This window comes from Littorina saxatilis, linkage group LG17 (genome assembly GCF_037325665.1).
Source record: "Littorina saxatilis isolate snail1 linkage group LG17, US_GU_Lsax_2.0, whole genome shotgun sequence".
Taxonomy (NCBI): domain Eukaryota; kingdom Metazoa; phylum Mollusca; class Gastropoda; order Littorinimorpha; family Littorinidae; genus Littorina; species Littorina saxatilis.
In genome coordinates, this window is record NC_090261.1 from 23,829,077 (window position 1) to 23,843,710 (window position 14,634).

The following is a 14,634-nucleotide window of genomic DNA, read 5'->3' on the forward strand; positions in this document are numbered from 1 at the left end:
ACACGCCACACATACGACCGAGCGATATGATGACAGATGTATGCATGAATCAAAAATCTACCGCTCATATTCGGACTTATCTTGTTGCGTTTTGGATGGACCTTGATGTCATCTGAAGAGCTTTTCTTCTAGAAATCTTGTCAATAATGAATAGCCGTTAATCTACTGGTAGCGTGAGCAGCGCCATTAGTTGATGCAAATGAACCACCTGCCCTTCGCCTCTCTGTTCCTTGTATTCGTATGCGACTCAGTGAGTGGCATTTATGTAATTAAAATAAATAAAAATAAATAAAAAATAAATAAATAAATAAATAAAATGTATGGGCCTTTTTGTTCACGTAATGAGTAGTATTGTATTGTACCTAGCATGTTTCGCTGGTCCGCTTGGGTAACTCATTGGAAGAAAATCCAAAACGCGCACAGTATGTTATGCATTGAATATATATATAAGTATATTTGCATACGTCTGTTGGAGGTGGTGTTGCGTGTGGTCGTGCGTGCGTGTGTGTAAGAGAGAGGAGGATAATCAGAAAGAGACGGACAGTCGTAACGAAAGGTAAAGGGAGAGAGATAGAAAACTCAGACCTCAGAAATTTGAGAGAGAGAGGGAAAGAAGGACAAAATGGAGGGGGGGGGGGGGTTGGGCAGAGAGAGATGGTTCAAAGAGTCTGCTACCTGTCGGCGTGTTTTTCCCTTCACTGCACCTCGCTACCCTTCCGTCTCTCCCCATAAAACCGTTCCGCAGTCTGTCGCTCGCAAAGAACTAATTGATTGGTGTCGTTTAAATGATTTAAAAAAAAACGTAATTAGTAAAATAAAATAAAAAACTTACCGGAAGAAGCAAGACAATACCCGCTAACTTTCAGTTTTATTGCGGGACACCCCCCCCCCCCCCCCCCCCTCCCTTTTACTCTTCTCTCAGACGTTGAATATAATTGTTTCTGCATGAGAGTGGAAAAGGTAAAATTAGAATCCTGCCTCTTCCTTTGAGCAATCACAACTCTTTTGAGTGTACTTTAGCATTTGCGAACAACCGCATGGACACACAAGCAAGCATTCACGCGCGCACACACACACGCACGCGCACAGAGCGAGACACGCTTTCATTGCCTCTATACCTTTTTTTGAGAACATTTGGCGAAACACAATTATTTTCACTTCGCGGTTCAAAACAGTACTGTAGTTGACTCGTTTGCTGCAAAGCTTCGCGCAATTAAACTACAGACCACGTAAAAGACTTCACAAAACTCATGCGTCGACGAAAAGAGGGCATCGGGAGCGAGTTATTTGTTGCATTACTTTCTATTTTGCATAAAATTCGTTTGTACAGGTGGTAGAAAAAACATCATGGCTTTTGCATCTGTGAGACACAGATACACAGTCATGTTGCAGGAGAAATTGAGTATTCAGTTGTATGCAGAAACCCGCAGTTTCCTACAAAAACGGTGGAAAAGGAGAGGGTTTTACTTTGTCTGCTTATTTGTGCACGGCACGGGTTTGTGCCTAGACATGTATCAAGTAACAATATGAACTCACTGAACAAATACAAGATAAGTAGAAGACAGTAGGGCAGTGCAAACCGGTTTCGTCCATACAGAATTGTAACGCCTTTCGGGGAGGTGTGTGTTTGTTTGTTTGTGTGTGTGTGTGTGTGTGTGTGTGTGTGTGTGTGTGTGTGTGTGTGTGTGTGTGTGTGTGTGTGTGTATGTGTGTGTGCTTTCGTGTGGGTGCGTGCGTGGGTGCGCCGACTCTGCTGCTATTGAATGACACCTGTAATGAAACTATTGAATGACACCTGTAATGAAACTTGATGTTGGACTTGTTGCAGTGGAGGCCTTGCACTTGGCCCACCTGATGGCTTCCCACGGCTATTTCTTCCCCATCGACGACCACATGCTCACCGTCAAAAACGACAACACCTACTACAGATTTCAGGTAGGTCGACAGATGTTATACATGTATCAACAAATATTTCGCTTCTCACAGCGTGATTTTGATAAGAACAAAAGAATTTTTAAAAAGTTTAAAAAAAGAGGGGGGTGGGGGACGAGTGATCCTGATATTCTCCATAATATGGCTGACATGCTGTCTTCATTTCAGGGTTTTGTGCTGCAATTTTGTGTGTGTGTGTTGCGTCGGTTGCCACTTCGAAATGTGTGACTTTGGGTAGTTTTGCCTTGGTACAAGGCAGGGAAACTACAACCCAGTGAGGGAAACAGAGTGTTTTTGTTTTTTTTATAAATCCGGGGCAGTTTTGTTTTTATAGTTCATCTGCTATGCACGTGCTGGTCGTTGGTTGATTGCATGTAGTTGCTAACGCTCATTAAAGCCGAATCGACGAACCCAGTTTGGTAGACTTAGTCTATACAGTGGAACCCCGGGGCCCTTTTAAGACCCCCATTACAAGACTTCCTCCCTTTAATATCTTGTTTTTTCACATTTCCTGTTCACAACCCCTGTAAATTTACCTTCATTTGAAGACTCCCTCCTTTTTAAGATCTGATTTTCTCAGATTTGTGGAGGTCTTAAAAGGGGGTTCACTGTACACGTCACTTAGGTACATGAATTAAGAATACATTAGTTCTTCTGTCTGCTTTTGCTGAATCGGAGTAGAGTTTTTGTCAGAAAGGTTCAAGAATGTTCGCTGGTCATATATAGTAGGTAGACTGTGCATCGGTTAATTCCAAGTATAATCCCTCTTACTGGACTTTGAAGAATAATCCCTTTTATTGTCAAACAAAGAAAACCAGCCGGGTTTTGTGGTGCTTCGTGAGAAAATGTATGTCTGTGTGTTAAGACCTTTTGATGCTGCGCGCTGTTGCTTCCCCATGGTCTAGTCGAATTCTTCTTTTGTTGCTTTCTTCCCATAATGCTAGAGAGCGCCGTTAAAGTTCATTCCATGAAAAGAGGGTCAATTTGTGATTTGGCTCAAAGGTGAAGGTCATCTGTGCATTGGTCAGCGTGTGATCTATGTGTCGCTTCTTGGACAAAACCGTTTGACCCATAAGCAGGGAGTGAGTGGTTAGGGGAGAAGAGCACAGTGCCAATGGTGGTTACGGTACACATAATTTAATGCGGCGAAACTGATTGGGTTGTCTTGGTTACTGCTAGGGATAAAGCTGCCAGACTGTATGAGGGAGGTATAGACAGAGGAAGGACTAGCTTTCTGGGTCACCCTGTCAGCTTCTTTCTTTGAGTGTCCGTGCACAGTGTCATTTTTTAGAGTCAGTCTGTGGGTTCTCTCTCTCTCTCTCTCTCTCTCTCTCTCTCTCTCTCTAACACACACACTCACACACACGACAATCAGTGACGGATGCACGTGCTCAGATCCACACGAACGGACGATCCGATCGCGGAAATGAGTAATCGTGCACACAAGCGTGTACACTTGAACTGAATCCTTACCTTTCTGGCCTGTACAGGAAATTATAGAACTCGAAGCAGACCTTTGATTAATCGTGAAGTAAAGCTGAAATAAAACCATCAACTGATTTATTTATTTATTTATTTATATGGGAGATTTATATAGCGCTTGACGTTCTCTTTGCGCTTTACATATTAATTTCTGCCGTGTGAGATGGAATTTTTTTACACAATTTTTCACGCATTCACATCGGCCAGTAAATCTCAACACTGTTATCTTTGGATACGTTTTCTCTCCTTGTGCTCGTGTCGGCTTCTGGTTGTGCAGTTTTGCCTCTTGGTATTTACTTTTGCCTCGAAGGAAATGACAAAAGCATACAAGCTGAGATTGGATTACATTTGTACATGAAAAGCTATCTACACACGTTGACTTTTAACGCACTATACGTAAACCGTGGTCTGCTTCGTGTTCCTTCGATTCTCTAAGGTTAATTTTGGTATACGTCTTGCAAACGGATACAATTATTACGGAAAGGGATGTGATTAAGTCCGTTTTCCCTACCCCTTCATCCCAACCCCAACCTCGTTTTTTGCGGCTTCTTGTCTTGTGCTGCAATACGTAGTTTCAGTAACTGATCAATACTTATGTATCCGAGGGCGTCTAAAGGGTGTTTAATTGCGTTGCTTTTTACCGTGAACGGAATATTACAGTGATCAGTTACTCTTTACAGTATCTGCCTTGCGTATGGTTCTCAATCTTGAGAATGATTTTGTGAAGACGCGAGATAGGAGACTGACATGTGAAAAGGGAAAAAACAAAAACCCGAAACAGCAAAACAAAACTAAACCCCACGAAATTTAAACATTTACCTTGGCTGGTATCTGGGAAGGGTGGATTTTTGACTCACATGCGAAGCAAAAGTGAGTCTATGTACTCACCCGAGTCGTCCGTCCGTCCGTCCCGGCGTCCGTCCGTCCGGAAAACTTTAACGTTGGATATTTCTTGGACACTATTCAGTCTATCAGTACCAAATTTGGCAAGATGGTGTATGATGACAAGGCCCCAAAAAACATACATAGCATCTTGACCATGCTTCAAGGTCAAGGTCGCAGGGGCCATAAATGTTGTCTAAAAAACAGCTATTTTTCACATTTTTCACATTTTCTCTGAAGTTTTTGAGATTCAATACCTCACCTATATATGATATATAGGGCAAAGTAAGCCCCATCTTTTGATACCAGTTTGGTTTACCTTGCTTCAAGGTCAAGGTCACAGGAGCTCTTCAAAGTTGGATTGTATACATATTTTGAAGTGACCTTGACCCTGAACTATGGAAGATAACTGTTTCAAACTTTAAAATTTTGTGAGGCACATGTTATGCTTTCATCATGAGACACATTTGGTCACATATGATCAAGGTCAAGGTCACTTTGACCCTTATGAAATGTGACCAAAATAAGGTAGTGAACCACTAAAAGTGACCATATCTCATGGTAGAAAGAGCCAATAAGCACCATTGTACTTCCTATGTCTTGAATTAACAGCTTTGTGTTGCATGACCTTGGATGACCTTGACCTTGGGTCAAGGTCACATGTATTTTGGTAGGAAAATGTGTAAAGCAGTTCTTAGTGTATGATGTCATTGCTAGGTTTAGCTGAAGGTCAAGGTCATGTAAAGGTCAAGGTCAAGCATGTGAGTCGTATGGGCTTTGCCCTTGTTATATGCTTAAATAATTTCTAAAGATTGGCATAGGTGCTACACTAAATAAAGTAGGCTATCAAAATTAATTCAGAATAAAAAACACACACGTTCTGCACAGAAAGCAGCCAGGCACACACACACTCAAACACACACACACACACACACACAAGCACACACACACACACACACACACGTACGTATATATGTTCTGGTATGCATTCAGGCGGAAGGATGCGCTCTATACGATAGCTTTCACCACTTGGCCACAGTAGAGGAACACCATCTGCTGTCTGTGTCGCTGTGCACGGAGGATAACCCCACTAACGTTGTCCATTTCACATCGATTTCGGTTGCACCCAGAATCACGGTGATTACCAGGGTAATTACGATACCTCTCCCAGTGCCGTGCAGCAGCCGCCGCCGCCGCCGCCACCAGCTCACGTATACGAGTAGTGCATTCCCCACTAAGTGGACACTGGATTTTTGGTTTTGCGTTTGACCTATTGACTTTGTTTTTAATGTTATCGTGAGAGGAAAAGTTGGTAAAGGAGGGGTGTCGTGAATTCCTGTGAAAAGGGTGTGGTGATGTCGTTTGATGTGTACACTCGGTAACTTTACTTTTTCAGCACGATACACATTTTCTTTTGCTCCCTTTATCTGACCTCAGTTTTATTTTATATCTCAAAACCTTTTGGGGTCGCTTTGAAATGGTATCTTCTTAGGCCGATGCCAAGCTCAAGCGATACACAATCAACCATACAGAAAGTCAGTACCAGACATATCATGAAGATCAAATTCTCTTTCAGTATATGAATAAACAATGTTTTCTCGTGAACAAAAAACAAACAATAACAAAATCACTGCCTCGGCACTGTTAGTGTTCCTAAGGAAACGCACTATACATTCACTCAGCAAAACGCCGTCAAGAGTTAGCTACAACAGCAACAACACGGATCACGTGCGTGGGTTTGCGTGCACCTGACGTTCTTTTGGGAGCTTTTAACGGCGGGCAGTGCCATCCACGGGCCTTTGATCTGCACCTTGAAGCCCCCCCCCCCCCCCCTCCTTTGATAAGCACTTTAGTCCAGTAATGTTCCGTGCGGAGTTGACCACAAGAGTCCGGTTGTGTGATGCTAGTGCTGCTGTTCAGTGCTTGTGTTGTCTGAACAAGCAGGCAGCTGCTTGCTTTGGTCAGCGGGGAGGAGGGGGACCGGACGGAAGGGATTGTCTGGTGGGGAAAATTAACGCTCTTGTGGGGGTCTGCTTCCTCTTTACAGTCTCTGGTGTGTGTGTGTGTGTGTGTGTGTTTCTCTCTCTCTGCCACAACCCTCGTAAAATAAAATTTGATTTGATTTGATTTGATCTCTCTCCGCCCCTCCCTCTCCTACTCTCTCTCTCTCTCTCTCTCTCTCTCTCTCTCTCTCTCTCTCTCTCTCTCTTTCAGCGAGGGTTGATTGTAAAAGAGCAGCAATTGCTATCATCATTACCCTCGTCTATTTTCTCGCAGAATGTTTCTTTTCTCTCTGCCCCTCCAATATATCCTTTCTTCCACTTTTGCTCTTCGCTGTGAGTGGCCCGTCAGTACTGAAGCTAACTCTCAGGAGTCGTTCAGTTATTGATAGCCTTCTGTGTAAAGTACTCGTAGCATTCCTCCTTGAGCTCTAGTATCGGCACTTCGCTCTACACACCTGCACTTTCTTCCACCGTGAACGTACGCCTGGAAACGAGCGCGTTCACGCACGCGCGCGCACGCCAGACCTGCCTACCCTTACGATTTGGGCGTAATTTACCACGATTGTTAACCCAAACTACGCCGCCACGCTTTCCACAATGGAAGTACGATTTTTAAGAAACCAAAAGTACGATTTTTCGCATATAATCTCGATGTAAATCCGAGCTGTAGTGTTGCTCTCGCAGAGCTTGCGTTTGCACCTGCGCGAGATCGTTTGGGCAATATCTGGTCATTTCTGGTCTGTTCAGCCACATACAAGATAGACGCCGCCGTTTGCATTACAATGAATTAGCGGCGCGTGGAAAATCTTGAGTCCCCATGAGACGGACGAGTCTGATGAGGAAGCTGGTCACAGTGGTGGTAAAAGGATTGCTGTGAAAAAGAAGAAAGCTATTCAAAGAAATACAAAGGCAGCTAAATGGAATCGTGGCCATGCCTCGTTGCCACAGTGACTTTTCGTGTGCACACGGTGGAAAATATGACTGTGCATAGCACATCGGGACAAATTATCACAAGGATGCAGTAACTGAAGAGAGCTCATAGAAACCAAAAGACGTTCGAATTACCTGTTTCTTTATCAGGAAGTCTGAGTCGAGAAATACAGTAACAAAACTGGAGGGAGAAATTGTCCGAGCAGAAGTGACAATGTGCGAAATGATTGCCGAATGGAATCTTGATTACACCTTCTTCCACCAGATTATTCTTTTTGGCTTGGCTCATTACACTTTGTACTTTTGGGGGTAGGATCGAGGTCTGACGCACACCCACACACACCGCTTTTACACGGCGACAAGTAGACTAAAACACACACACACACACACTCACTCACGCATGCACACATACATCAGCTGTTAGGGGGAGGGGGGGGTTCGGTGGTAGTGACAGATTCCTGCGTATAGTGCCCAAAATCATAATCATGCCAAGAATATTCCATTTTGCCCTCAACAGAGACCACAGTGCGTAAGATACCCGTCACATGTCTGTCTCGCAGTACCACAGAACACCAAGTGATCAGCCAGACAATAAGAAACAAGTCGCGTAAAGCGAAAATACAATATTTAGTCAAGTAGCTGTCGAACTCACAGAATGAAACTGAACGCAACGCAACGCAGCAAGACCGTATACTCGTAGCATCGTCAGTCCACCGCGCGTGGCAAAGGCAGTGCCAGTGAAATTGACAAGAAGAGCGGGGTAGTACTTGCGCTGAGAAGGATAGCACGCTTTTCTGTACCTCTCTTCATTTTAACTTTCTGAGCGTGTTTTTAATCCAAACATATCATATCTATATGTTTTTGGAATCAGGAACCGACAAGGAATAAGATGAAGGTGTTTTTAAATTGATTTGGACAATTTAATTTTGATAATAATTTTTATATTTTTAATTTTCAGAGCTTGTTTTTAATCCAAATATAACATATTTATATATTTTTGGAATCAGCAAATGATAAAGAATAAGATGTACGTAAATTTGGATCGTTTTATAAAAAAATGTTTTTTTTTACAATTTTCAGATTTTTAATGACCAAACTCACTCATTAGTTTTTAAGCCACCAAGCTGAAATGCAATACCGAACCCCGGTCTTCGTCGAAGATTACTTGACCAAAATTTCAACCAATTTGGTTGAAAAATGAGGGCGTGACAGTGCCGCCTCAACTTTCACGAAAAGCCGGATATATGACGTCATCAAAGACATTTATCAAAAAAATGAAAAAAACGTTCGGGGATTTCATACCCAGGAACTCTCATGTCAAATTTCATAAAGATCGGTCCAGTAGTTTAGTCTGAATCGCTCTACACACACACACACACACACAGAGACACACAGACACACGCACATACACCACGACCCTCGTTTCGATTCCCCCTCGATGTTAAAATATTTAGTCAAAACTTGACTAAATATAAAAAGAACGCGGCAGAAGAACACCTTATTTTCGTCTGGGCATGAAGCAAGCTAATGAAAGAAAGCGGGAAATGAGTAATGTTGGGGATTCATTAGGTATAATGGATGCTTGTTAGGGCAGTACGCGGAGAGGAAGCGAGCCCCGTCTTGTGTTTTTCCTCCCGGCAGATTATCTTCGCTTTCTGCCGGTCATCATCCGCCAATATTTGTTTGCCCATAATTGTGTGGACCTTAATTAACTTCTTCTTGATAAAGTTTAACTTCGGGTGGAGCCCCCTCCCCCTCTCCAACTCTATTTTAAGTATAGCTGTCCGTTAAATCAAAATATGCAGATTGCTTCCACTGCGTTACACCTAGGTTATTTGGTCAAGTGGGATTAGAAGGTTGGATTCAGTGCGGAAAAGGTGGTCGCAATGTACATCATTAGAAACAATGATTTTGCTCAGCCCTTGAATTATGGCATTCTACAATTATGCACATATCCGCTTCCCACCCTCAAATTTGTGTCGCAGGCAGCGGTGACATGGCATCATAGCAATAATGTACATCCCCACTGCCCACTCTCGTGGAAGGAAAGGTAACTTTAGTGCTCATCCTTGACCTCATTGGCCAAAACGTGTTGGTTCTGGGCAGAGATTTAAAATTAAAGTTCCCTGGAGTTTCTGTACCTGGTTTTTGGGACACGAAATGTTGCAGCAGGTTGACAGACCAGCAGATGAACCCTGGTAGATCAACGGACGAACGAGCCTTAAGTAGATCGACTGACGAACTGAAGATAGACTAGCAGTTAGACAATGGTAGACTAGGGGTGGATCGTGTTACGGGTCGCGTGGTCGAATCTACTGCCTTCCTTCCTTCTAACCTTCAAAGTGCCAGAAGTTCCTTGTTTCCTACCTTTCCTAGTCTGTTGGCCAGCTGTTGTCTGTGAATCCAGAAACAAGCTATATATAGGTTTCATTCGTCTTGTTCATCAAGAAAAAGAAGTGTCTGTGTCGTTTCCTCTTGCCTTAAAGGTTGTTGATCTCTTGGCTAAAAAAAAGAAAGTTGTTAAAACAAGGTCTTTGTCGACTTTCAACACACCGTCACACGTGGTCAAGAGGTGAAGACACAACTATGTGCTACCCAAGTCATCGTCTGAGACGCTGGCACCTTACCATTGCGTGCCAAAGCATTAGATTAATTGTCCCGCAAAAATGGAATTCCGTAAAGATGAAAAACAGGAAAGGCCGATGAGTGTATGGATGTGGGTGTGACGGTATATTGTAAGTGTGCCAAAACCACTGTGACAACTTACGAACCGTCAGCCTCAATATTGGGATGACGCCTGAGGTGTCACAACGATGACCTTTTAAACTGCCGTTAAATGATTTAGCCACGGGTGTCTGGTGATCTACACGTATCAACTGGTACATCATGCAGATTAGCCAAAGTCCAACCCGTATCCCACAAACGTAAGCTGTGTAGTGATGCAGAGACCAACATCGTAACTCCCCTCACCCTCCCTATACTTATGCTATAAACAGCTGTGCAAGGACCTGCTTTGTCAAAACAAGCAATGCAGTCGTTGTGTGCACGTGCACACGCTGATGAAGCTGCAGCATAATGTGCACGCAGTGAAAAGGGGGTTAGCCAGCGCAGCGTGACAGCAAGATAGTGGACTGTCAGCCTGTAGGGTGACATTCCGCCCCGCGCAAAAGGCCAGGCAGGGTCCCCAGCGACTCTGACCAGGCTGATTCTCGCTGATGTGTCATCTGTCGCGGCGTCCCATGAGGATCGCTGGTATTTCAGCTCTGGGCCGACTTGGGCCTTTCGTAAAGATTTTAGTCAAGCAGTATGTAAGAAATGTTAAGTCCTTTGTACTGGAAACTTGCTTTCTCCCAGTAAGGTCATATATTGTACTACGTTGCAAGCCCCTGGAGCAATTTTTTGGTTAGTGCTTTTGTGAACAAGAAACAATTAACAAGTGGCTCTATCCCATCCCCCCCCCCCCCCCCCCCTTTCCCGGTCGCGATATAACCTTGAACGGTTGAAAACGACGTTAAACACCAAATAAAGAAAGTAAAGACTTGGGCCTTAACTCCTGCTGGGTGATGGCCTAGACGTTGTGGTGTTGTAAAGTCCAAAAGTACATTGTAGTTTTCTGGATGTGTCCGTCTCTGTATCGACAACAGCCAGCCTACCACTTCCCCCCACCCCCCCCCCCCCCCACACACACACACAGATCCTATTCCCAAACGTTGTTTTAGTGATCACTTTTAGAGTTTCAATCGCACACGTACACACACACACACACACACGTACACACACTGCAAAGTTGTCTGACTGACCAGTGAGCTGGACGGACACCAACTATCCTGTCCATAGCGATGTGCCCACCCTACGCCTGAGAAGAAAGCAAAGTAGAACCCCTTAGTTTGTGTTTCCTCGCCACGAAGTTGCCGTCAAATATGTTATTATATTAGCGGGAGCAGAACTCGTCTCTCGAGTTTCCCCCGCATTCCATGATGCACACAGACGGACGAAGAGCCGCAGGGTTTAATAACGCACTGTTGTCGCCATAGTTGACAAAATGGATAGTGTTTGGACCCTGTCTGTTCTCCTTCTAACGGCACACTTATCATCATAACAAAACAATTATCTCTGGAAAGAATGGATACAGCAGGAACGACTGTTTCTTTATCATTCATTTGAAAGAGACAGATGGGACGATGATGCTGTGTACACAGTACTTTGTATGCCAGGTGATAATAGTTCCAAAGGGAACGGAAATAGATGTGAATGACAGAATGTGCGTGCATCTTCCGCAAGAGTAGCAACTAGAGCAGCGTTCGGCTGCTTCCACCAGAGTAGTAAGAACAGTGTACAGCAGTCTTCCACTGGTGAAGTAAGAGCAGAATACAACAGTCTTACGCAAAAGTAGTAGGAGCAGCGTATAGCAGTCTTCCACTTGAGTAGTAAGAGCACCTTACAGCAGTCTTCCACAAGGGTAGCAAGAGCAGGGTACAGTAGTCTTCCTCAAGAGTCGTGAGAGCAGCGTACAGCACTCTTCCACAAGAATAGTAAGAGCAGCATACAACAGTCTTCCACAAGAGTAGTAAGAGCAGCGTACAGCAGTCTTCCACTAGAGTAGTAAGAGCAGCGTACAGCGGTCTTCCACAAGAGTAACAATGAGAGCAGCGTACAACAGTCTTCCACAAGAGTAGTAAGAGCAGCGTACTGCAGTCTTCTACTAGAGTAACAATGAGAGCAGCGTACAGCAGTCTTCCACTAGAGTAGTAGTAACAGCGTACATCAGTCTTTCACAAGGGTAGTAGTAAGAGCAGCGTACAGCAGTCTTTCACAAGAGTAGTAAGAGCAGTGTATAGCAATCTTCCACAAGAGTAACAATGAGAGCAGCGTACAGCAGTCTTCCACTAGAGTAGTCGTAAGAGCAGCGTACAGCAGTCTTTCACAAGAGTAGTAAGAGCAGCGTATAGCAGTCTTTCACAAGAGTAGTAAGATCAGCGTACAGCAGTCTTCCACAAGATTAACAATGAGAGCAGCGTACAGCAGTCTTCCACTAGAGTAGTATTAAGAGCAGCGTACAGCAGACTTTCACAAGAGTAGTAAGAGCAGCGTACAGCAGTCTTCCACAAGATTAACAATAAGAGCAGCGTACAGCAGTCTTCCACTAGAGTAGTAGTAAGAGCAGCGTACAGCAGTCTTTACAAGAGTAGTAAGCGCAGCGTACTGCAGTCTTCCACAAGATTAGTAAGAGCAGCGTACAGCAGTCTTCCACTAGAGTAATAACAACAGCGTACTGCAATCTTTCACAAGAGTAGTGAGAGCAATGTATCTATAGCAGTGTCGGGGGACTGCCTGTACTATGGTGCATCTTGCTGATCCGGCCTGAAAGGTCTCAACTGACCACCAAGCCGCTGCAGTACTACTTGACCGATTGTCTTGCCCAGGGCTGGAGATTCCGCCTACAAGGTCACAGTCATCACAGTTGGTGTCTTTGAGGAGTAATTATATAGTCGTGCATATAGATCTGCCTTGGCTGCTTTCGTTGGACTAGAATTGGGGCGACTTATTGCTCTTGACCACACGTGCGTCAACACAATGAACGTCTGTCATACTCGTCCCCAATCCCCGGTCCAAAGTAGATACATTGATTCTTACGAAGTGGGAGAGACATCTGTGCATGTGCCGTTCAGTATGTCTACTTTGTCTACGACCGATCAATATCGAGGACAATACATACAAGCCCACAGCCACGCCTTGATCTACCCCCAGGCAGCAAAAAGCACCATCTTCTCTTTTGTTCCTTGTCCACCCTCTGGTCATTTCCTCTCGTGGTAGTGATCACGGCATCAGAGACTGTAGAGAACACAATGGTCTTTGGTAGCATAATAGTGAGACCGAAGGGGTCGAAATCGACTATTTCTATCCGTGTTTCATAACAGACGACGCGAGGATTCACTGTCTAACCACAGGCGGAAGGTATCGTCCACTGGACTACTACTATCACAGAAAGACTACAAGGTACGTCACTCACCTTCGAGTCTTCTGTGTTCTTGGAGTCGCTTCCTGGGGAAAAATATTGTTCAAGACGGTTTGCCTCTTCCTACAGTCTGTGTAAGGTCAAATAAATACAGTTGAATGATTGTTTGAACTGTATGTACCTTTAATTTTCAGCTTCCGTCCGCTGCAGGTTGTTATTAACCATCATTTGGACGAATCTTCGTTTGCGAGCCGCCAGGTTCCACCTTGCGTCAAATAATGCATCCGGCACCGAATATGCATTCGACCGCTCATTGGTTAATAACAGGATATTCGATGATTATTTTCATTGGTCGACTGAAATCGTCTGCATCGGTTCCGTTCGTGCAACGAAGAGTGGCAACGATATGGCAGAGGCCAACGTTATCCAAGCTGCTCTTGGGGGGCATAATTTTTTTTTGTTAGGTCAAGCCGGCACAGGAAAGTCTACTTTAGTTAAAAAAAATTAAAATGTCAACTGGAACAAACAGGAAAAACAGTCCGCATCACGGCAACAACAGGTATTGCAGCCAGTCAGCTGAGCGGCACCACAATCCACAAATTTGCTGGGATTATGGATGGCCGTTTTAGCGACAAAGATATCATTAGTCGTGTCATGCATGATGCAGATTGCAAAGAAACACAACAACGTATTTTGGATACTGATTGCGTGATCATCGACGAAATTTCCATGCTTTCGCAAAAAATGTTCCTGCAGCTGGAAAGTGAAAACTCCCGTGGGTAGCTTCCCTTGCTGCACAATATTTAGATATATATGTTTTAGACCAATGAGCGCTGGTATGCATATTCGGTGCGGACTGCATGATTTGACGCAAGGTGGAACCTGGCGGCTCGCAAACGAAGATTCGTCCAAATGATGGTTAAAAACAACCTGCAGCGGACGGAAGCTGAAAATTAAAGGTACATACAGTTCAAACAATCATTCAACTGTATTTATTTGACCTTACACAGACTGTTTGAAGAGGCAAACCGTCTTGAACAATATTTTTCCCCAGGAAGCGACTCCAAGAACACAGAAGACTCGAAGGTGAGTGACGTACCTTGTAGTCTTTCTGTGATAGTAGTAGTCCAGTGGACGATACCTTCCGCCTGTGGTCTAACAAGGTTCCAACCAGTACGCAGGGGGATACAATTAACAACAACCGTAAAGCAACAGTCAAGCACAAATAACCCTGCTGCTTTGATTGACTAATTAAACAAGAGGCGAAGCCTTCAAGGCTCACGTAAGAAATCGACAAACAGTAAAACAAACTCAATCACTCAGTCACACATACACACACACAGTAAGCATAGGTGACACGGTGCAAGAGTGCGAGACACTAAATCTAGATCTGTCTGTCTGTAGCCTACTTACGGGGACACGACTGCCAGATGGCCAGATCGACACTGC

General features: G+C 44.2%; 1 protein-coding gene across 5 annotated transcripts in view; it reads left to right on the top strand.

Moving 5' to 3' along the window:
• The window catches only part of LOC138953970 (regulator of G-protein signaling 7-like), a 105,487-nt gene that overhangs the window by 55,362 nt on the left and 35,491 nt on the right, over positions 1-14,634 (top strand). For all 5 annotated transcript variants that reach the window (XM_070325996.1, XM_070325997.1, XM_070325994.1 and 2 more), the window contains exon 4: positions 1,829-1,935. In XM_070325996.1, coding sequence (XP_070182097.1) covers positions 1,829-1,935 — 107 coding nt within the window. The remainder of the gene's footprint in view (positions 1-1,828; positions 1,936-14,634) is intronic.